At 34.0% G+C, this 25,126-nt stretch overlaps 1 protein-coding gene across 1 annotated transcript in view; it reads left to right on the top strand.

The window, feature by feature from the left end:
- The window catches only part of LRRK2 (leucine rich repeat kinase 2), a 131,201-nt gene extending 113,166 nt beyond the window's left edge, over positions 1 to 18,035 (top strand). The window contains exons 44-51 of the mRNA XM_054591244.1: positions 3,394 to 3,588; positions 7,032 to 7,225; positions 8,422 to 8,494; positions 9,261 to 9,445; positions 12,981 to 13,133; positions 14,817 to 15,025; positions 17,022 to 17,090; positions 17,690 to 18,035. Of these exons, the coding sequence (XP_054447219.1) occupies positions 3,394 to 3,588; positions 7,032 to 7,225; positions 8,422 to 8,494; positions 9,261 to 9,445; positions 12,981 to 13,133; positions 14,817 to 15,025; positions 17,022 to 17,090; positions 17,690 to 17,811 (1,200 nt within the window). The 3' untranslated portion in view covers positions 17,812 to 18,035. The remainder of the gene's footprint in view (positions 1 to 3,393; positions 3,589 to 7,031; positions 7,226 to 8,421; positions 8,495 to 9,260; positions 9,446 to 12,980; positions 13,134 to 14,816; positions 15,026 to 17,021; positions 17,091 to 17,689) is intronic.
- The last annotated feature ends 7,091 nt before the right edge of the window (positions 18,036 to 25,126 follow it).

Genomic DNA, 25,126 nt, shown 5'->3' with positions numbered 1-25,126 from the left:
AGCAGTTATAAAACAAACTCCGATGTCGCTCGCCCGCCCCCCGGATACACAGTAAGAGGACATCATTACCACCCCGGGAGCCCCCATGTGCCTCCTCCTGATGGCAGCAGTCCCCTTTCCCTGTAGATGTAGCCACTTTCCTGGCTTTTGTGATAATCCTTGGTTTTCTTTTCTTTATGATTTTGCCACTCAGTTTAGCTTCCTGTGTTTATAATTTACTTAAAATGGAATGATAACAATGTACTTTTCTGAGGTTTTTCAGTTGTTCTCCTAACAGTACTATGCAAGCTTCATTCAGGTTGTTGAACATAGCTGTTACGGTATTTTGCCATATATTATAATATACACTTTTTTGCCCAAATTTTTGAGGGAAAAATAAGGATGTGCATTATACATGGGTATAATGATTACATACCATAGGTGTAATAATGGGTATAATAATCCTGTATATAATGTGCACAAAGACTTGGGTGCACATTGTACATGGGAGCACATTGTACATGGGAGCACATTGTACATGACAAAATACAGCAATTATTTTTACTGCTATTATATTCTACTGTTTGAGTGTACAACAATGTATTTACTCATGATTGTGTCCATGGGTCTAGGTATTGTTCCCAGTTTTTTTGCTGTTACAGACAATGCAGGTTGTATGAGAATTGCTTTCTGGTATATAACTAGGGACTGAATTTCAGAATCATAGGATATGTGAATATCCAATTTGTTTTCTGAAGAAGTTTAACAGCTTAACACTTTCATTACCTATATAATAGTAACTATTTCTCTAAATGTTCATGTTCTTTTACTTTTTAATTTTTTTCCAAATAAGTTCAGTCATATGTGCATTGATTTACATTTTTTCTAATTACTAATAAGTATGAGCATCCTTTATATGTTCATTGGTCATATATATTTCCTCTTCTTGGAAATGCCTTTTCTTTGGCTCATTTTTTCTGGGTTATTTGCATTCAAACGAAATAATAAAAAGAGATTCTATATGTAGTATATACAAATTCTTTGTTGATTATATATGTTGCAAATGTCTTTTCCCAATTTGTGATTTATCTTTTTGTTTCCTGTAGGGTGCATTTTGATGAGCAATTTTTTTTTAATATACATTAATTAACAATTATTTTTATGGTTATTACTTTGGGGTCTTATTTTAAGAAATTCTTATTTTTTTCAGAGTTACAAAAATATTTACCTATTGTTTCTTCAAAAAACTTAAATTTTACTTTTGATATTTAAGTTCTTAATCCAACTGGGACTGATATTTTTACTGGAACAATTTCTGTTTTTTTCCGTAAGTATAACCAATTTTTGCAGCTTCACCAATTAAATAGTTTCTTCATTTTTTTCCCGTTTAATTTTTTTTTACGCATTCAGTCTGTAATTTGTAATTACAGAGATTCATGTGCATATCAACATACACATTCTCTTCCATTGGTCAACTAATCTTTTCTTCCTCCAATACCTATTCTCTTTTAATTCCTGCAACTTTATAATAGTCTCCTTTTCCTACTTGATTTTTTCCTTGAGGAATGCTTTTGCTATTTGTGCATTTAATTTTTAAATTTTAAAATAACTTTGTCAACTTTTATGAGAAACATTTTTTGTGCTTGGAATTGGAATTTCATTGAGTCTGTAAACAATTTGGGGAGGATTATATCCTTATGATAGTCTTTCTGTTCTTGAAGGTGGGTTATCTTTGTATTTAGGTCTCCTTAAGTTACTTTCAATAAAGTTTTATAATTCTGCATACAGATCATGGACATCATTTTTCTGATTTCCTTGGTCAAAATTGCTTTAAACTCAATTCCAGGCTTGAGGGTTTATTTTTTTCCACTCAGATGATGGGAATCAGGTATGCAAATCTTCTTGACAACATGCTTGTGAATTATGACTTAATAGGGTTCTTCTGCCCTCTTCCTCTTTAAAGTTCCAAGACCACTGTACTTTTACCAGTGAAAATGGGAGTGTGGGTTGGCTTTATTTCTGGTTTTCACTTACTCTTAATATGCAGTCCTTTCGAGTCCCAGCTGTATGGGAACCAGGACCTTGATTAGACTCCCTAAATTGAGTAGACCCTAGATTGAATTTTCTTTCTCCTGTTCTCACAAGGAATCCAAAACCGCACATCAGTTTTTGCCTTCAGTAGACAAATACCTTCAAGGCAAATTTGGCTTTAGTGTTCCTCAGATTTCTCTGTTTTGTGTCTTTCTATGATTTTGGCCTCATAATTCCTTATGGCTTTGTCGGATCTTAAATGTTTTTAAGAGATTTAAAAAGTAACTTCTTAAACATTTTTAAGTTGTTTTTAGCTGGGAGGTTTTCCAAATAACCTCTTCTAGCATATTATTGGAGAAAGAACTTATGTTTTAAACTGAAACAGATTTTAATAGATCAAAATAAGAGCTGTGTTTATGTTGTGGACTCTTGATTCTGCATAATAATTTGTTGAAAAATTATTGCTCAACTTTTAATTTCCTACTCAAAAATAGATGAATACATACACTCACTTTATCAAACATTACATAATCATTTTGGGTATAACCTTGCTCATTTTCAAATTTTGGTTACCACTGGCCTTAATTACACAGACTTTATCACAATGAAATTTACATAACTTAATTATTGTTTTACTTTTTTTCTCCCTTTTATTTTCAGTTATACTGTCTTGTATATATTATATAACAACCTTGAATTTTGTTTTTAGTACATGACATTATTAAAAAATATTGACATTTAATCTTTAAAATACAATGTGTATACTAAGCGAGATGGGTAAACTCATTACCTTTGTCAGATGAAGTACTGAGGTAGTAAGGAGCTTGCTCCTTCCTGTTTCCTGACTCTCATTCCTGTTTCCTGGTTCTATTTTCTTATGGAGGCTCTACAGTGTCCCTCTAGTTCTTTAGCACTTGAAGGAAATACATAAAAACAGAATCTAGAGGTGATCTGTGAGTTTTGTTCCAAAAAAAATCAAACTGTGTTTTCCCTTCAGCTGGTGGAAGTTCTCTTGCATTGTTAGCCCATGTTCCTCTTCAATGTAATGTGCCTCTGTTGTGTAAAATTGAGGGACCTGCTAAATGTCTGCCATTGGCACTTTTCAGATTTTCCTTTCTTTTCAAGTTATAAAATATAGCATATATACAAAAAAAGTATATATCATGCACAGTTCAAATCAAGTATTATTTTAATGTAATTTTATCTGTAGTTTTGGATTATTAATCTTGTTGCTTTGGGTGGGTCACAGTTTAGGTAACAAGTTTAGGTTTTTCTTGGTAGAGCTACAACATTGAGTTCTACATTCTGCACAAGAATCTGATCTTTTAAAAGGACAAGTATTAACTTCATGTGTGCTATTTTGTTATTTTTAAACTTTCTCAGGTTTTTGACATGTTGAATTCAGCTGATTTACTCTGTCTGATGAGACATATACCAATACACAAAAACTTTATTGTTGAATGCATGGTTGCTACAAATCATAACAGCAAGAATGCAAGTGTCTGGCTGGGCTGTGGGAACAGAGAGAGAGGACAGCTCTCCTTTCTTGACTTAACCACCAAAAGACTCACTTCTGAGGTAAATTCAAATACTCTTTAAATTAGAGATACTATAGAAAACTTATTTTTTGTGGATTATTATTTTTTAAATTTTATTTTTCATTTACAGTTTACATTTAACATTATTTTGTGTTAATTTCAGGTGTATAGAAGAGTGGTTAGATAATTTTAAAGCATGAACAAGTTAAAAAGTTATGTGGGTAGAAATTAAATAAGAGCTAATTTAGGACTATTATTAATTTGGCTTTCTATTAGAACAAGAGTATTCTTAAGAAATTAAATAGTGTATGTTTTGTTTTAAAATTGTAGCCTATGTGTATCTTAGGCCAGGGTCTCTAGAAACAGAAACTGAGACAGAAAATCTATACAAGCAATTTAAGAAAAGCTTTTTAGGAAGTACAGGAAGCCAGAAAGAGCAGGGGGGAAAACTCAGCAAAAGTATAGTTTCTGAGGAAGTCTAACTTCAATCTTTATCTATGAAAAACTCTGCAGTGTGAATAGCAGCCCAGATTTATCCCTTCCCTGGGCAAGGGGGCTAGTCTTTCATTCCCACACATCAACTGGTCATTGACTTCAACCTGCCCAAGGAGAGGGGTGGTATGACCTCCCAGCCATGTCTGGGTGAGCCAGCTCCCATTAGCCAAGACCAGGTCTGTTGTGAAGGGTATGGCTCTGAGCTATTAGTAGCCAACACTCAGAGCAGCGGGGGGGGGGTGCACCTGACTGATAGTGGAGTTCTGGGTACAGCTTCTGCATGAGGGATTAGTAAATTGTATTGGCAACTATAACATAAATTTCTAGATTTTAAAAATAATCTAATATTTTGACTGTTGTCTTGAAATACATGTTGTGCCAAAACATTGTTCTTAAGGTTGAAAAATCCTCTCATATTACTTTGATAGAGTGTGAAATGATAATTATAAATAACTTTCAATTTTTTAATTGAATGTATTGCGGCAACATTGGTAAATAAAATTATATAGATTTCAGGTGTACGATTCTGTAATGCATCATCTGTGTATTGTATTGTGTGTTCACCTCCCCAAGTCAAGTCTCCTTCCATCACCATTTATCCCCCTATAACTTCTTCTACCTTCCTCCACTCTCTTCCCCTCTGGTAATCATCATGTTCTTATCTGTGTCTATGATTCTTTTTTTTTTTTGCTTAATCCCTTCACCTTCTTCCCTAAGCCCAATAACCCCCCTACCCCATGTCAACTGTCAGTCTCTTCTTTATGAATTTGTCTCTATTTTGTTTGTTAGTTAATTTTGTCCATTAGATTCTACATGAATGAAATCATATGGTTTTGCCTTCCTATGAGTGGCTTATTTCAGTTGGCATAATGCTTTCCAGGTCCATCCATGTTGTTGCAAAGGGTAAGATTTCTTTCTTTTTTATGGTGAGTAGTATTCCATTGTGTAAATATATCACAGCCTTTTTATCCACTCATCTACTTATGGCCACTTGAGCTGCTTCTGCATCTTAGTGGTGCTGCAATAAACATAGGGGTTCATAAACTCTTTCAAATTAATGTTTCAGGTTTCTTTGGATATATTCCCAGAAGTAGAAATCACTGGGTCATAAGACAGTTAGTTTCATTTTTAATTTTTTCAGGTAACTCCATTCTGCTTTCCAGAGTGGTTGCACCAATCTGCATTCCCATCAACAGTGCATGAAGGTTCCCTAATCTCCACATCCCTGCCAGCCCATGTTGTTTGTTGATTTATTGATGATGCCATTCTGACAGGTATGAGGTGATACCTCATTGTGGTTTTAATTTGCATCTCTTTGATGCTTAGTGACATTGAGCATCTTTTCATGTCTATTGGCTATTGGCATGTCCTCTTTGGAGAAATGTCTATTCAGGCCTTGTGCCCATTTTTAAATTTTGGTGTTGAGTTGTGTAAGTTCTTTATGAATTTTGGATATTAACACCTTATTAGATGTACCATTGCCAAATATACTCTCTCATTCAGTGGGTTTCTTTTCATTTTGTTGATGGTTTTCTTTGCCGCGCAAAACCTTTTAGTTTGATGTAGTCCCATTTGTTGACTTTTTCTTGTTTCCCTTGCCTTAGGAGATGTATCAGAAAAAACGTTGCTATGAGAAATGTCTGAGGTTTTACTGCCTATGTTTTGTTGTGGGATTTTTATTGTTTCGAGTCTTATATTTAAGTCTTTAATCCATTTTGAGTTTATTCTTGTGTATGGTTTAAGAAGGTAGTCTAGTATCATTTTTTTGCACCTATCTGTCCGATTTTCTCAATACCACTTACTGAATAGATCCACTTATCTTTGCCCTACTGTATGTTTTTGCCTTCTTTGTCAAATATTAATTGCCCATAAAGATGTGGTTTTATTTCTGGGCTCTCTATGCTGTTCCACTAATCTATATGCCAGGTTTTATGCCAATACTGTACTGTTTTGATTATTGTGGCCTTGTAGCATAGTATCAGGTAGCATGATTCTTCTCGCTTTGTTCCTCTTTTTCAAGATTGCTATGGCTCTTCGTAGTCTTTTGTGGTTCCATATAAATTTTCAGAAGGTTTGCTCTTGTTCTGTGAAATACACTGTTGGTATCTTGATAGGAATTGTGTTGAATCTATAGATTATTTTGGGTAGTATGGACGTTTCAATGATGTTAATTTTTCCTATGCTACTACTTATTTGTGTCTTCTTCAATTTCCTTCTTCAGTGTCTTATAATTTTCTGAGTACAGGTCTCTTACATCCTTGGCTACATTTATTCCAAGGTTTTTTTTTTTTTATCATGCAATTGTAAATGGGATTGTTTTCTTAGTTTCCTTTTATGATAGTTCATTATTTGTGTATAGTAATGCAACTGATTTATGAACATTTATTTTGTATCCTGCTACTTTACTGAATTCATTTTTCAGATCTAGTAGTTTTTTGGTGGAATATTTAGGGTTCTCTCTATATAACATCATGTCATCTGCAAATAATGACACTTTTACTTCTTTCTTTTCAATTTGAATACTTTTTATTTATTATTCTTGTCTGATTGCTGTGGTTAGGACTTTCAGTCCTATGTTGAATAGAGTGGCAAAAGCAGACATCCCTGTCTGTTCCCAACCTTCAGGGAAACACTTGTAGTTTTACCATTGAGTACGGTGTTGGCTGCAGGTGTGTCAAGTGTGGCCTTTTTGGCTTTGAGATATGTTCCTTCCATTCTCACTTTGCTGCAAGTTGTTGTTTTTTTTTTAAATCATAAATGGGTGCTGGATTTTTTACCTTTTAATTTTAGTTTCAGAAGCATTCTAGATAGGCAAAAGAATTGTCAGTTAACTAATTTATTATTGAAAATTAAATAAAGTTTGTATTTTTTGAAACCAAAAGCGATACAAGTGTTAAGTATGTGGATAAGAGAATATTTTATTTTATATCAGTCTAGTCACTTCAGTTAGAAACATTTTATTTCAGGTGTGCTTTCTTTTCTTTACAGGAAGTTACTGATAGTAGAATACTGTGCCTCGCCTTGGTGCATTTGCCTGTTGAAAAGGAAAGCTGGATTGTGTCTGGGACACAGTCAGGCGTGCTGCTCGTCATCAATACTGAAGATGGAAATAAGAGGCATACCCTCGAAAGCATGACTGATTCCGTTACTTGCTTGTATTGCAATTCCCTTTCCAAGCTAAGGTACAGAAGTGAATTTGACCATTAGAGTAAATTACATACCTCTTAGATGACTTAATTGTGTGCAAATAATGGTAGCATCAGCTGTAATTGCTCATTTTTAAGATGTTTTCATTTTAAAGGGAACTGTGAGAAGCCACAAAGATATTTATTTTTCTGCATAAATATCAAACTAGGGCATTTATAAAATACTCTGGCACTTCTTTAGGCCCAGCAGCCTTGCACCTCAGCTGTGGTTCTATTTCTTTACCCCTCCTTACATCTACTTACTTTTGCAGGACCTCTTCAAAGATGACTTCTCATGCATTCTTTCTTTAAATACATAGGTACCAATAGCTTATTGTGTGCCAGTCTAAAACATTATCAGTTAACTAACTACCAAATTGGAAAAAAAGTCCAATAAGTGGATTAATATTTTTTTAATAGATGAAAACATGTAATCATTATCAGTTGTATGGATTTTATCTCAAAGGTAATGGTCTCAGTGGCAGATTTTCAGGTGTTAGTTAACAATTGGTTGTTATATTTGGGGCAGGATGATTTCCAAGAGCCATTAAGATGATTGCACCCCTAAAAGTCCTCTGGGTTAAGTCAGTACTGGAAAAAGAAATATTAGAAAAACAAATTTCTGGCAGTTGAAATTTAAACCGCACTTGAAATTTTGAAGTTGAAGTTGTTTACATATTGTCAAAGAAAAATTTCATCAGAGGGAGTTAAATAGGCAAAGATGACTTTATTCAAGACTATTGCAATAGGGGAGAAAGAATTGACTCAACTCTGCTGAAATAAAGACAAGATAATATTTAAGCACTGGAATGAGTTGTGGAAAAGTACTGGGAGACTTAAGGGGTCGGGGAAGTTGTCACTGTGGTTAGACCATCTGTGTGTGCAAACCAGTGCTCGTGGACCTTATGCTCCTACTCTCACAGAGACGAGGAGATGGGGCATACTTTCTTGATTACATTTCTGAGGGAGGGCTCTCAGATTCTTGAGAAAGATGTAGTTGGTCTACAAAACTGGCTGAAAAAGAATCTACTTACAATTGTTAAGTTTCCTAAAGTAAATGGTATAAGAAAGCAATCACAGGCCTTTAGTGAAGAAGAAACCTGTCTAAAGATTTAGTCAGGTTGAGATGTTAAGTCCACCTTGGTCAAGATGAGCATTATTTTTTGTTACAATGTTGACATTTTTCGTTTTAGCAAGCAAAAAAATTTTCTTTTGGTGGGAACTGCTGATGGCAACTTAGCAATTTTTGAAGATAAAGCTGTTAAGGTAAATGTTGAATGCATTCTACATCAAAATTTAAGTTCTTCCCCAGACCCTTCCAAGTGGTTATAAACATCCTGAAAGCAAGGATCATAAATTCTGCTTTTTATCTTTTTATTGCTTCATAAAGTCTTGTATACTATATATCCTCTAAAAATACTTGCTGATTGAGTGTATGTTTTGTATGAATTAACTAAGGATAAAATGACAGAGGAGATCTGATTTATAATGTTAAGAATATATAAGTAATCCTATTTTTATATAAACAAAGTCAATAATTACTTATAAACGTATTGTGAAAAAACAAAAGAAACAAGTTTTAAATCTGGTTTGCCACCAAATTTTTCTTTAGCTTTGAAGATATCGTTTAACTTTGTTCTCTAGATTCTCCTTTATTACTAAAGCATTATTCCTCCCTCCATATTCATCTGTGGGTCCAACTATTCATTCAATATCCTACCTATTGATACTCCTTGTTATCAAAAAGTTTATCATCTAATGAAAGACAGAGAAGTAGACTAAAATACATAGATTATTTCCTGAGCAATATTTGCATGGAGATGTGAAGAGATTGGTTATAGGATAATATTTTCAGCACTGCTTGAATTGAATCCTTTTTTTCATATATCCTTAGGAAAAAAATGTATCTGGAATTTTTATTTTAATACCTCTACCTATATATGATGGGAAAGTGGTTTTTAGAAAGCTTAAATTTCACAGTGTTTCATTTTGCAGATATTCTAACTGAATATGTTTTCTCTTTTTGGCAAAGTGTAAAGGAGCTGCTCCTTTGAAGACACTCCATATAGGAAATATTAGCACTCCACTCATGTGTCTGAGTGAATCAGTGAATTCAAGTGAAAAAAACATTACGTGGGGAGGATGTGGCACAAAACTTTTCTCGCTTTCTGATGATTTCACCATTCAGAAACTCATTGAGACCAGGACAAGTCAGCTGTAAGTTATTCCTGTGTGTGCAATTACTTTACCATTTTCTTTGTGTTTATTCTTTATAATCGTGTCAATAATGCTGTTCATAATCCCAGCATTGTGAAAATCATTTAAGATACCTAATTTATTTTTCTATGATAAAATTAAACATTTATTTTGGAAAACAGGAAACTTCAGAGAGTAGAGGGGCATTAAAAAATCACTCAGCCTAATCATAGTTGGGATAAAATATTAAAATCTATGGTGATCTTAGTTGTATCAATCTAAATTTTTAACAATTTTATTAGCTCTGTATCAAATCAAATGTGGAATTTGAAAGAAAATATTTTTATTTGTGGATTTACATATGTACTTTGGATAATGTCCGTTAAGTATTGATGGTAGGAATCATAGCCACTCAGGAATAAAGTCCTCTCTAGATTTGATAGTTACACAGATGTCCCTTCTGTAGCAAAGTTAGTCACCAGTATCAAGCAAGAATAAAATAAAATGTAAACTCTGTCCCAAATTGTTTCAATTTAAAAGTTGTAGTTTAACCAAATCATTGCAGTTGGTTCTTATTTATTCCATTTCTCAGTGAGAAGCAGTAGAGGGTGGTAGGTAAGAGCATACCTCATAGATCACATATGGGCTTTGTCATATATTGGTTATGTGAACTTGGGCAAGAACTTCTCAAATCTCCAGTCCTCTCTTACCTGAGGACTCTAATATATGTTATGTCAAAGGCATGTTTGAAAGACTAAACAGGAAAATTAATATAAAAAGCTTAATATAATGCCCAATACTTGGTAAGCTCTCTATCAGTGTTAGCTAATTATTATGATTAACCTTGAGTTACAAATCCTTACCTCAGAGAATATCCTAGTTTCTCAATATCCATCTAGTTGCCCAAGATGGAAACTTGGGAGTTACCTTTCACCCCTTTGTCCTTTAGTCTCTTTAGCCATTAGAGTCACCTAAATGACACTCAGATCCTTGTGCTTCTCACTGTTGCAACTGGTGCTACCATGGGCTGGCTGGTAGCTACCACTGATTGCATGTTAACAACAGCATCTTTCTAACCACTTCTCAACATTGCACAGCGGGGGACACTTTTAAAACGTAAATCAGTCCTAACTGGTGTGGCTCGGATTGAGCACCAGTCTGTGAACCGAAGGGCCGCTAGCTAGTTCAATTCCCAGTGTAAGGCATATACCTGGGTTGCAGGCCAGGTCTCCAGCAGAGGGCACGCAAGATGTAAACATATATTGATGTTTCTCTCCTTCTCTTTCTCCCTACCTTCCCCTCTCTAAAAATAAATAAATAAAATCTTTAAAAAAAGAGAGGTAAAACATTTAAAAAAAGAACACAAATCAATCTGATGACACTCTCCTGCTCAGAATCCTTCAGTGGCATCCCATTGTCCTTTGAGTGGAGTTTAAATTCCTTAAAATGGTCTACCAGGCCTTTTGTGATTTACTCCTTGCTTACATCTCTGGATTTACATTTTGAAGCCTCCTTGCCCAGTGTGCTTTAGCTAAACTGATTTTGTCTCAGTGCTTGAAGACAGCCTCCTCCCTTTTACTTCCAGTCTTTGCATAAAGTTTTCTCTTTGTCTGGGTGAGTATTACGTCTCCTGCCTGTTTTGGTCCAATTGTCACTTTCTCTGAGTGGCTGTCTCGATCCCATTTACACAGAGTAGGTGCCTTGGATTTGCCCTTCCATTGCGTCTATTATTTCCCTTCACAATAGCCATCACACATTTTCAGAAATGTATTTTCCAGATTGCTTTCTTAATGTTAGACCTACTCGCTCTCTCATTGGCTGCACTTTAGAAACAGCTAGGTAGCTGAAAATGATCTCATGCCTAAAATTCACCTCAAACCAATTATGTCACATGAATTGAGCCTGAGATGGGGCCCAGGCTTCACTTTTTTCCCCCCAACTTCTCAGGTGATTCTAAAGTGTAGTTGGGTTTCAGATGCATGGCTACATATTACAGGTGCTTAGAGATGAAAATTTTTATTTTCTGTCTTCTTCACAGATTTCTCTCCTAGCATGTGGCAAATATTTGGATGGACTTATTCTTGTTCTATAATTCCCACTTCTAAGTCATGTGGCCTTGCACAGGTTATTTAGCATTTGTAAACTTTCTGTAATTACAAACATTGAAATTTATAATTAAGATTGTTTTATTGAGGATAAAATGAGATAACACAGAAATGTTTTATAAAGTCTAAAACTCTAGGCAATATTTGTACTAGTTTAGACTATTTTCTTTAAGTATAGGCAAAAACCAGGAAGGAACTACCTAAAATGTAGTGGTTCTCTGGCAATACATCACATATTCATGTCCCTTGCCAGATCAGGAAAGATGGAGGAAAAAAAATCTTCCTACCTTAGGATATACTGAAGATTGTTTTACCCTGTGCTATTTTCATGTTACCTATCTAATTGAATTGCAGTTTTAACCATTGTTACTTTTTCTAGTTATTCATCCCTTCTGTTAGTTCAGTCTTCATCCATTCCATCCACCCTTCTGTCCATACAGTGAACAAACTTCCCGCTTTGTTAGACAATTTCTAGATAGGTAGTCATCCTCCTATCTCCTTTATATATGTACAAGTTAAGTACTTATTTATGAGGGTTCTACTGAATTATAGGTATATAGAAAAGACATGGTCCTTGTACTTTAGCAACTGCATTTACAATTTAGTGTCAGGAACACACTAATAAATAAAATTTTATATTTAATGAGATCTATAATATTATAGCTACGCTAGTCAGTGAAAGGGAATGATCAGTCTATTTTGACAGGTCAGGGAAGAATTTCACAGGAGCTGATATTTAAGTTAAGCCTCCAAGGCTAAGCAGCAGTTTGTCAATACAAATGGGGCCTATAGTAGCCAATATGTTTGCAAAATATGTAGAATGCCAGATGCCCTAGGTTGAAAAATTGATAATTAAAAATGCTTGTCATTTTCCTTTACTTTCAAAGAGGCGAATATGTGGATTTTTTCCCTTCCCTTGGAACTTGACTGGTTTGTGTTGGATGCAAAGATACCTTTTGCTTTAATATTTGAGGACATTGCCACTAAAATTTATTTTAACATCTTAAGTTTTATAACTCTAGGTATACTGAAGCTGACACTTAATTTCCCAAGTATTCTGGACAATAAATATTTTATTGCAACATCATAAGATGAGAGATATGATGGTATTTCTTTTTGGAAATTAGGACGTTTTGCATATGTGGGCAGTATAAAATTCTATGAAGAATAAGATAAAATTGAAATTAAAATTTAAAACAGAAATAAACATTAGTCATGATCTTTTATTATCAAGTGAAAAATTTAAAGTAACTAAAAGTAAGTCAAGTACCAAAGTAAGTTACATACTCAGTTTTGATTAGAGAAGAATGTGAAATAATTACCAATACTCTAGCCTCTTTTTTTCAAAATGGTGTGAATCTTTTACATGCATTAAATACTCATACAGGGTTGCATTGCATGTTAAAAATAGAAGGAAAATGAATGGTAGTGACATTCTTTTTCCCCTCTAGGTTTCCTTCTGCTGCTTTCAGTGATTCCAACATCATAGCAGTGGTGGTAGACACAGCTGCCTACATTGCGAAGAAAAATAGCCCGTTTGTGGAAGTGTGGGATAAGAAAACTGAAAAACTGTGTGAACTAATTGACTGTGTGCACTTTTTAAAGTAAATTCATTTTTTCCCTAAATTTTATTTTATTGCGGGAAGTATACAACACAAGATCTAGCCTCTTAAAATTTAAGTGTGTAATATATTGTTGGTGACTCCAGGTCCAATGTCATTGGTTCTCTATGTTATGCCTGTAAGAGCTGTCTTTATATTTTAAATTTCACAGACAGGACAAATGTGACTTATTTTTCTTCTTTTCTACCTCTAAATGGAAAGTGAAAAGAAAAATAAAAAACCTCAGACACAAAATTGGTCATGCTTTTCAGCACCATCTCTTGGTATCCAGCAAATTTCATTTTGGAAAAATAAAAAAAAAACATAATATTTATGGCTTCTCCAAGGTATTACAAAGAATATTCTGTAATGAAAAAAATAATACATTTTTAGTAATGACCATACTGGATGCATTGCTGGCCTTATATCTAGTAGTGTTATAGTATTAATATTACTAATTATAATTAGACTGTGAGTCCAAAAATACTGTGTTCTAAAGATAAAAGATCACAAAACAATATAAAGATATGGGGAAAACATTTACTGCAATAATCAATGCACTAAGGAGGGAGGACCAAACTGCAGCCCAAAGCCCAGGACTTAGTCTGATACAGTGAGCACGTCAGAGCAAATCTCTGACTTGATGTCAAGCACATCCTTTGTGTGCTGCTGCGAAGACACAGGGCCATTCCCAGTGTTATTTGCTAGCCATTTTTTGTTTTGTTTTGTTTTTACTGTATATATTTTTGTACTCTGGAGAACATTTAGATTACATGATATATACATAAAAGGAGACTTCAAAGTTTACTTTCCTAGAATCTTCTTACAGTTTTTTCCTGCACAGTGAGGAGATTTATGCGGAGAAGTGCTGAGAGTTCTGCCTGGTAAAGGGACTCTTACTACCTGATATTCTGAAATTATTAGAATTCTTTTATTTCAGATACCTCATTTTTGTGATGACTTGTTCATTAGCTCAGGGAAAATATTAATGGTTTGTATTGATATTTTTGCATATAAATTATTACAAATTTATTTTTTTTGAAGTTTTTATATTTCATGGGAAACTTTGGAAACTAACGTTTTTCCTTCATTTGGGGAAAATTTATTCTTTTTTTTACTGGAATTTTGTTTTTAACTATTGTATTTATTTTATCTATTTTGGATTTCTTGAAGTTAAAGCGCTATTGTGTTATGCTTGATAATTTATACTTTTAAGGAGAGAAATGTGGCCCGTTGGCATTCTGTATAAAGCAAAATTAGTTTTGTACAATTCAAATGATATGCAATGTCTACTTTCATATATTCATAATTTAAATATTATGTGTATGTGCCCTGGCTGGCGTGGCTCAGTTGGTTGGAACATCATTCCATAAAGCAAAGGGTCGTGGGTTTGATTCCCAGTCAGGGCATATGCGTACATTGTAGTTCAGTCCCCAGTGAGGGTGTGTATGAGAGATAAGCAATCAATGTTTCTCTCTTATATCCATGTTTCTCTCCCTCTCTCTTGGCCTTCCTTCCCCTCTCTCTCTCCAAAAAAAAAAAAAAAATCAATAAGCATGTTCTCAGATGAGGATAAAAAATTTAAAATAAAATATTATATATGTGTATGCATATATATTTAAACTTACCTGTTTTATCACTTAATTGTTAAAAAATTATTAATGCATACTTTCTTTATGGCTTTAGGGAGGAGATGGTCAAAGTAAACAAAGAATCGAAACACAATATGTATTATTCTGGGAGAGTGAAAACTCTCTGCCTCCAGAAGAACACTGCTCTCTGGATCGGAACTGGAGGAGGCTCTGTGTTACTCCTTGATCTTTCAACTCGTCGACTTATACGTATAATTCACAACTTTTATGATTCGGTTAGAGTCATGATGACAGCACAGTTAGGCAAGTTTCTTTCCTTTACATTTTTCTTGTTCTCTAAGACTATAAAATATGTAAATATGATTTTTAATTTAAGTTTTCTGTTCTCTTTCCAAAGCCATTTGAAATGTCTTAGAAGTTCACATAATGAAGTATAGGACTGGGATAAATTTTGAATAGGGTCATTAAAAAAAGCGGGGAGAGTAGTGCTGTCTGTCCCGTAAGAGAAGTAGACTATTGCAAGATCACACAAATTTGGGTTTTATTTCTCTTTTTTCTTTGTATCTAAAGTCAAAATTGAAAACATATAATGTTGAGTATTTTTTACTTTTAGACTAAAGAAATTAAAGCAAATTTTTATTTTGAATATAGTTTAAGCTTCCCACCCTTGTTAAAGAATTCTATTTGGTTTTTAATATAAACAAATTTATATCGTTGTAATAAGACATGCTGAACTCCTCAATCCACAAATATTGACAAATTGTGATGTTTTATTCAAGCTTTTATCGAATTTCCTTGCTCTTATCTGTCTAAATATGATGAAATTATGATGATACATGAAATATATTTTTCTATACAGATAATCACATTTCATGGTCTACTTTGGATTAATTATTTGGCTTAAAATAATAGTATTTGCCCTGGCTGGTGTGGCTTAGCGGGTTGAGCACTGGGCTGCGAACCAAAGGTCTCCAGTTCGAGTCCAAGTCAGGGCACACACCTGGGTTGTGGGCCAGGTCTCCAACAGGGGACGTGCGAGAGGCAATTATGCATTGATGTTTCTCTCTCTCTCTTTCTCCCTTTCTTCCTCTCTGTCTAAAAATAAATAAATAAAACCTTTAAAATAATTGTATTAGTATATGTACAAAGTTGACCACAGAATTAACATTATGGGGTTAAGTTTGACAAAAGTAGAATTTATGTAGTTTTAACAAATAATTAATAAAATGTTGGATAGGCTGAGGAAAATAGTAACTTACAAGAATATATTAAGGAGGGACAAGTGTTTTGCCTTACCCTCCCCTATTTTCCATGCATGGATATCAGAATTGTCCAGAAGGAGTGAGAATTAGGTGCTTGTAGTGACTGGTAACTATCAGGGTATATGTGTACATAAGCACAGTAGGTGGTCTGTAGTCAGTTGTCTCTCTATTCTTATTCTACCAAGGTTGTTATATTCTTTAATTTGTATGTACTTTGGGAACCATGAGGTTGTTCATTACTGACATCATAGTAAGATTTAATAGGTATAATTGATTTTTTTAAATAAAGATAAATTTAAGCATAACTTACAAGATGGAACATGATCCAGCTTCACCCACCTCTCTAGTCTCCATCATTTGCCACATTACTCCCAGCTCCTTCTGGTCTAGCATCATGTTCAGTCCCTCTTAAATACCATGCTTCATCCTGCCTCAAGGGTTTGCATGTGCTGTTTATCTCCCTCTTCGCTAACTTAGTTACTCATTAGTAACCAATCTCATAAGAACATAAAGTCCAAGTGGATTAAATTTGCATGTATTTGTTCACCCTTTCATTCCCAAGATCTACCCTAGGCTTAGTATATAGAGAACTTTTGATGAATATCTGTTGAATAAGAATGACTTGAGAAGGAAGTATGTTTTTGTGACAGAGTATCAGTTTATCCATCCAGATGCTTCTCATTTGACCAGTGCCTTATAATATTCGAAGTGCTTTCACCCACATCATCTCATATAATATCAGAACTTTGGGTGCAGGGGTAATATATAAATATTAGACCCATTTAGCAGAAGGTTAAGCTATTTTCTCAGATTTGCATAATTAATAAGAATCCTAGCAAAGAGTAGATCACAAATTTTCTAACTTTAAAAAATTTCTGGTCCTCTTGGAGAGTTTTTGTACATTATAATTAGGTGACTCTGAAAATGTAAAATGTGAATTAAATTCCAAGGTTTTTGTGTTCCAGATGTGAACTGTATTTTTTTAAGTTCAACTTACCAAGTTGTTTTAACAGAACTTTTTTTTTTTTTTTGTAAAGGAAGCCTTAAAAATGCCATGTTGGTTTTGGGGTATAGCCAGAAAAGTACTGAAGGTATGCAACAAAAAGGTAATGTTCACTAAGATACTATATCCCGAACGTAATGCAATGATATGGATGATTATAACATATTATGTGTTTTTTACATTTATAGTAAATATTACATGTTCTATAAAACTTTATACACTTTAGTTGGTATCTTCTTTATAGTGCAGATAATATAGACATAAATCCTCAAAATTAAGTTCTGTTGATTTACGAGTGTTAAGTATTTCCTTCTGACAAAGTAGAAATAACAATCATTATAAAATAAGAACTAGCTCAAATTTAACCTAAATGTGGATATTTTTTTCTTGCATCTTATCTATCCATATAATGCCTGATTTTGAACAGTGTTTGAAAAAGCTTTATTTCTTTCAGAAAGTGAAATGTTAGGTTATTAAAGGTTCATACTCTTCTGAAACTTAGTAGTATGTTTTATACTTTTTAAAAAACATTTTCTAAATGTAATTTCTTATAAATGGCAATAATTTACTACATTATTTGTTGTATATTTATATTTACATATTTGTCCAAGGTAACTAAATATAAATTCATAAAATTAAAATAAAATGAAACTATCTTATGACAGATCTTTGAGATGTGATTTTATTTTTTTATTTTTCTAGAATTACAATCTTTCTTATCTATTTGGGACATCAATCTTCCACATGAAGTGCAAAATTTAGAAAAACATATTGAAGTGAGAAAAGAATTGGCTGAAAAAATGAGAAGAATATCTGTTGACTAAGAGGGATATCACAAATCTTTGTCTTTGGTTGGGAAAATCATTTTCTTCTCTAGAAAATACTTCTTTAAAAAATGTTTACATATGAAAAGGGTACATATGAAAGAGCTCATGTGTACACAGAAGGAATATTTATATGTTTTATTTTAAATATAAATATTGTATAAATAGTTACCATTGAGAGTATATTTTAAAGAACTATTTAAAATGTAACATTATATTTCCTATATGTCCCAATTAATTTTGTGGCTTAAGTAATGAAAGGAAGTCTAAAAAGTATTTGATTTCAGTACTCATACTAAAATTTACAAAGTGTATAAATTTTTGTCTTGTTATCCGTATTGAAGGTAAACTTCATTTTACAATCTGTGTTGAAAACAAGTCTATTGCTTGATTACTTTCCAGATTTTCTGCAAAGTAGATTAAAATATTAGGACAGTTTCCCATAGAATATATTCCTTCTTAGATTGCTTTTAAGTGCAGTTATCAAAATGCTTGTAAATAGTCAATGAATCTATGCTAATAAAACCCTCTGTTGTGACGGGTGTCCAATGTGTCGCTGATGGAAACAATGCGCCTCACCACCTTTCTCTGCTTAAAAGAAAATGCCATGAAACCATGAAATGTGCTGATGAGAAAACATCACATATTGTCAAAGTCTTCCTATCCAGGAAAGACACAGCCACTGTGTCTTTTCTTGTTTTGCAACTCTGTCTTTGAATATGGGTACCCTGAAGTTTTATAATCATTGTATATGCAATGTTCAGTCCTTCAAGTGACAGATTCATATTTTCATTTGGATTCTCAGTGCTAAGCCAGACCACTGGCTACTTGTTCCTGTTTCTAATCTTCTGTGCTCTAATGTTTCTACTCATCCTTTTTCTAAATTTTCAACCTTGCAAATCCTACATCATTCAGGTAGGAACTGTATTTTCTGAATTGTAGAATTCTACAATTTCCACCCTGACCATGGGGCCAAAACACTCTTTAGTTCACTGAAGAAGAAAGGAGCTTTAGCTATGATGGGTACTTTCTAACCTAGTCTTCTGATTATATCTAAATTGTTTAAATATCTTCCTGTGGTAAGAGTATCAGGGGCAAATATCTAGGTAATAATTTGTCATTTCTGCTTTAAGGTAATTCCACTGGGCCTGGCCAATATTTATTATTTCAAACATTCCCTATGATTGGATTATTAGTATTTTACTATATAAAGAATTAAGATTTGTTTATATTAAGAGTAATTAAATTATTTTCTTTATATTTTATTTTGTATTAGTTTCAAGTGTACAGCTTAGTGGTTAGACAGTAGTATGCTTTACAAAGTATTACCCCTGATATTTCTAGTACCTGAACTGGCACCATCCATAGTTGTGATATTATTGACTATATTTCCTATGATTTACTTACTTCCCTGTGACTCTATTGTAATTACCAATTTGTGCTTCTTTTACCCAGTTAAAGGTAATCAAATTCTTAACCCTGAGAGATTTTTAAAGAGACCTATGTTTTAACTTGTTACATAGTTTTAAAAAGTCACAAATGATGGAACTGTTTGTTCCTATGATAATTTCTCATTGTAACTTTGTATTTATATGCAATTTTTTTACCAGACAATTATGGAGAAATATGTAAATGAACATTGTATTTAAATAGAATAATAAACATTCTTTAAAGCATGTTTGTGAATTTATGATAATGTTTTATTTTTCACATATAGGTCTGTAACCCATCTGCTATGGAACTTCGTAGTCACCTGCGTGGGGGGCATTACACTAACAGGGCTGTCCAGCTCTTGGCATCCTGCGTCACACTGGGAGAAGAGTTGTCTTGGGCCACGCATTAAACACCTTGCGACACATAATCACAAAAAAATCTCATAACATTTTAAGTAAATTTATGATTTTGTGTCGGGTACCATGCACAGCCGTCCTGGGCTGCATGTGGCCTGGGGCCTGCAGGTTGGACACCCCTGCTTAGAAAGTGTTAACTAAGGTTTTCTTTGGAGGATTTATTCAATTTTTTATAATACAACTAGTTTTCAGGAACCCAGAATAAAACATGATGGGTATGACATATTCTATTTTAAGTTCTCATAAAGTATTTCCTAAAAATAATTGTTTATTCTTAAATACTGAAACAAAAAATAAGACTCTATAACAACCTATTTATAAGAAAATAGGTACAGTAATTTAAAAATTATCCTGATTATAGCCTTAAAATAAGCTATTAATCATTATTAAAACACAAGTATAAACATTTAACAGAAAATGTGCTTACAAGGAAGTTTTGCATTTAAAAAAAAGGAGGGCCCTTCTTGATCAATGTCTGGCCAGCGCTACTGATTACATGTGAAACATTCGAACTAAGATGCAACTTATTTTTTATCAACACAGTAAGACAGATATTGATGAAATACAGCAGAAGCAATAGAAAAGATTGTGAACATACGAATGTTCTGATACCGAGAAGAGATAAAGTCGGAAACCCTTGGGACTTTTTGGCTTTATGTAATTGATCACTGAAGACAGTTTAACACATAATCTGGAAAATGGAACTCTTTTCATGGAGACTTATCAGCAGTAGAATAAAATCTTAAACCATAATATCTCAGGAGAAACTGAAATTCTCATTCTCCATGCTAGTTAGTTTCCCAGTCTGGGTGCCATTGTTTCCAAAAAAAGTTCAGAATCTTTCTGCTTATAAGTATATAAACACTTGACTTTTTCTGACTCCTAAAGGCATTCAGAGTGTTCCTAGTATCTTGGCTTTCAAGCAGGAAGCAGGGAAACGCCAGACCCAAAGGCCTGCCATCTGAGCACAGTGTGAATGCTCCCCGTTCTCTGCCGTCCTCCCATTGCGCTGGGGGGGTCTCAGCCTAAGACAAAGACTAAGGAGATAGAAGGAGTGTTAGCATCTGGTCGTGGGGGCTGCTGATTGGCCTCCATGAGAATCTGCTGTCCCATGGCAACCAGGGTGTTGGACGACTAACATGGAGTACCTTCTGTGTATCATTCTGTCCTGAGCTTCACCACATTGACTCCTCTGAACACCCAGGAGATGGTATTATTATCCTCATTTATTTGTGAAAATACAAACCAGTGCAATAAATAGTGTGTCAGAAGTATTACAGAAAGTAGAAAATGCATCAACTTGGCCAGAGTAGAAAATCTGGGAGGATCACACACACACACACACGCACGCACGCACGCATGCACGCATGCACGCATATCCACTAGTATTTCAGTAGAGCCATTCAGAGAAGAGTTAAGCATTTGAGGCAGAGGAACCACATACGCACTTACATTGGGGGTATGAGCTTATTTAAAATATCAAATATTGGAATTTGTGACCACATCCCATTCCTAGAGAAGGTGCATCTAGTATCTCCAGTGGAAAGATAATTTACCATAGTGGAATCTCTGTGGAGGAAATGTTTTGCAAACTGATTCTCTAATGTCAGTGTTTTGTTTTCTTGTTATATTATACACGGTACAGTGCAGATGAGGCATATGTCCGAGAATTAGACAACTACAGGTAGGACATGCAGGCAAAAGAAGATTTTCTGTTCCTAAGATACTTAGCTAGATTTCTGCTGCCCATCACCAGATACATACATCTTTGTCAAAAGATTGAATCAGAATATCTTTGCTAAAGACAGATCGATTATGACATTGTTATTTCTTTTTAAGTAACTGTTTTTAGAAAGAGCATAAATTTCTTAATATGATTTGGGATATGGATGGGATATTCTTTGATGAGAAATTGCAACTCAGGATAAACAAAGTAGGCCTAAACGTAAATCTAAAAATACCTTGTACATTCAAATGAAAAATACTCTTTAATAAAGTCACTTTTGGAGGTTCTGCATTTATTTCATCAATGCTGCCATTATTATTCAATTATTAAAACTTACCTTAAGAGTCACTTTAAAAAAAGAGTAAAAAAAGGAAAATGTTAACCAACAATAACAACAACAACAACAAAAAACCCCAGTAAGATGAACACCACGTTTAGAATTAGAAATACTTTGACCTAAATTTGAGACTCAGCATTAATCAGGTTAGCGAACTGGAACAAGTTGCCCACATGGCCTAAGAACCAGTTTCCTGATCTATAAAATGGCAAAGAGTAGTGTCTCCATCCTCTACAAGGATGAGGATAAAATGAGATCATGCCCATTAAATTATGCAATTAATTCCCAGGCAAGTCACATGCCAGGAAGAATTAGCTAGGAAGAAGGCAAAGACATTTGATAAATACATATGTATTGTCATTTCTAGAGTAACCACTAAAAGAATATGTGCAGAATACAGCTGACCCTTGAACAACATGGAGGTGAGGGATGCCAACCCATGAGCAGTAAAACATTCAAGAATAACTTTTGACTCTGCAGTAAGCCCTTTGCATCTGTGCATACAAAACCTGCATAAAAAGGGCTGACTGTATTTATTGAAAAAAATCCACTTATAAGTGGAATCTATGCAGTCCAAACTAGTTGATAAGAAAAAAAGTAATAGAATATTTTTAATTCAGATTAAAGCAAAAAAATAAATGTAATAGAAACAAAAAAATTGGACATAAAAAATGTAAGTATAAAATTAATATATCAGTGCTTACATTAAATGTAAATGAAATAAATGATGCAATTAAGTATCATTTTTCAAATGAAAAAAGGATTAAAAATCCATCTGTATACTATGAGATACATCTAAATTTTAAGAATACGTAAATGTTGAAAATAAAATAATAGAAATACACAGAAACACACATGCACAAGTAATAAATAAAATGAAGCCTAGACAGCTGTATTAATATAAGGCAAAGCAGACTTTAAGGCAAACATCATTACCAGAAATAAACAGGATTACTTTTTCCCAGCCCAAAACAAGGCACCCCAAAATGTCCTACAATGCCATATTGATTATTCTGAATTAAAATTACTTGACAGACAGCTGGTGCCAGAAGGGAACCTTAACCCTCCTTTGTGTTCTTGAATGCAAGAAATAAATCTCCCATGTGACAACGTATCCTCCCTGCACCTGGAAGACACCCCCTTATTAATAGACAGAGTTAAACAACTGAGAGCTGAAAAGCCTGTGTAATTAAATCTTGCTGCCTTTTTTTCTAATATACTATTTGTTTAATTCCTTACTAATGAATACCCAAACCTTTCTTAGATTCTTTTCTAGTGATTACTAATTTGTTCTTTGTCCTATCAATTCTTCACAAATTTACTGTTTCCTTATCTAAAAAGAATTAAAAGGTGTCTGGTTTGATCATTTCTTGGAGTCTCATTTTATGATGAGCATCATATCATGATTATCCTGTGTATACATATTAATTTTTTTCTTGTTAATCTAGTCTAGTATCAATTTTATTATTTTATTTCTAGTCCTGCCATAGAACTAAAGATGGGTAGAAGTGGGGAATTCTCCCCTTTCCTGAAGACCTTATAATGACAGAATATTTAATTCACCATGAAGATATAACTTTTACATTTATATGCACAATATGCATTTGAATTTATATGATCATGTGTTCTCAAATATATAAAGCACGAGTAAGCAAAACTACAAAGAATAATAGACATATCAGTCTGAGAGATTGTAACATACCTCTCTTAGTAATTGATAGAAGATTGAACTAGACAGAAGAAGAACCCATAAGTAAGGACCGAGGATTGACCAACACAATGAACAACATTGATATGATGGACATAAAGATATTGCAACTAATATTTTTACTATATGTTTTTTTAACCACACAAAGAACATTTATAAAATTGACCATGAAGTGGCCCGTAGCCATTTATTTAATTATTTAATGTTAAAGTGCTGAATTCATAAAAGTGTATTCTCTCACCAGAATGCAATTAAGATAAAAATTGATGGAAAAAGGTCACAGGCTGGGATCTGTGCAAGCTGACTCCGAGATACAGATTTGTCTGCAGGGAGTTTATTAGGCAGTGCTCTCTGGATCCACGCCTGCTGGGGGAAAGGAAGGAAGCAGGATGGAGCAAAGGGAGATGCTGAGTGGTGCCACAGACATAAAAGGGCCACTGTTAATCTCAAGGAAAACTCTGAAGCTGCTATAGCCCTCAGAGTTGCCCTAAGTTGGGGTGAAGGGCCCAGGCCTTTACACCTACGTAGGTCAGTCATAGGAATTGAGAAGCCTGAAGAAGGCAGAATGACCTTGAGCATGACAACACTTTCAGCAAGGGCATCTCAAGGAGAGGGCTGAAAGTGAAGCTGACAATATTCCCAGCAACTGGGAGGATGTGTCCTTCAGTTCTTGGTGGAATTGAACAGCATCTATGACAGATAATTAAAATCCCAATATATTCCTAAAATAATAAATATGTATGTAAATAACCAATTGCTTTGAACACAGTTGTTGATTCCAGTAAAACAAGTGAAATTTCGTAGGGCTTACAGCATACGTGGGACAGAAGACATAAATGAGAACTTGCCCAATGGGGGCAGTTTAATAAAAGATTCACTCCTCAAGAAAACTGTAACTCAATAGAAGTATACTCTCAGAAAAAAAGGTAAACCAGGCCCAACTCACTCATACTTCTGAAGCGCCTTACTCAAAGTAAAACTGTATTGGTGCTCAGCATGGCAAGGTGGGGATAAAAAAAATTGGAGGCACTGTAACTCTGAAGTCAGAATAGATTTACAGACCAAATTTATCATGTGTTTTAAAAGTTATAAGAGATTTATTAATAAAAGTAGTTCCACTGGTATACTGTTTAGGTGCCTGGAAGAAGAAAACCTACATGTTCCCTGGATAAATACACATTTATCCTAGCTCTCAAATGATACAAATGTTTTTAAAGACAACAAGCAGTGTACAGTCCAAATAAACAAAGCCTACAAGAAAAGAAGACAGTATGAGAGAGAAGCTTCAGAATCAACTCAGAGCAAAAGGAGACCAGCTAAAAGTCCAAATATGAGAATTCTGAAACACAGAATCTGAGATAAAAACAAACTTGAAAAGTTCTTCAGTTTATAGGAAACTATAAATATAGACACAGGTGAACAAAGAATTAATAAACAGAAATTTTCCAGAATGCAGCATGGAGAGAAAAATGTATTGAAAAGATAAGCTGAGTAGCCAAGAACCTTGTAGATGGCACAAGAATGTCTCACATATGGCTGATGGAAGTGTCAGAAGAGTGAATGTAAGGGAGAGGTATGTTTGAAAGGAGGACGGCTAAGAAACATCTAGAGTTGATGAAAGATACCAGTCTGTGTATACACAAGAAGTTTTGAAGATCTAAATCAGGATAAATTAAAAGCCACATCCATACAGA

The sequence above is a fragment of the Pteronotus mesoamericanus genome, unplaced genomic scaffold (assembly GCF_021234165.1).
Source record: "Pteronotus mesoamericanus isolate MK-2021 breed Mesoamerican mustached bat unplaced genomic scaffold, CSHL_Meso_final scaffold_21, whole genome shotgun sequence".
Taxonomy (NCBI): Eukaryota; Metazoa; Chordata; class Mammalia; order Chiroptera; family Mormoopidae; genus Pteronotus; species Pteronotus mesoamericanus.
The sequence above is the reverse complement of the archived record's forward strand: the minus strand, read 5'-3'. Positions and strand labels throughout refer to the sequence as shown.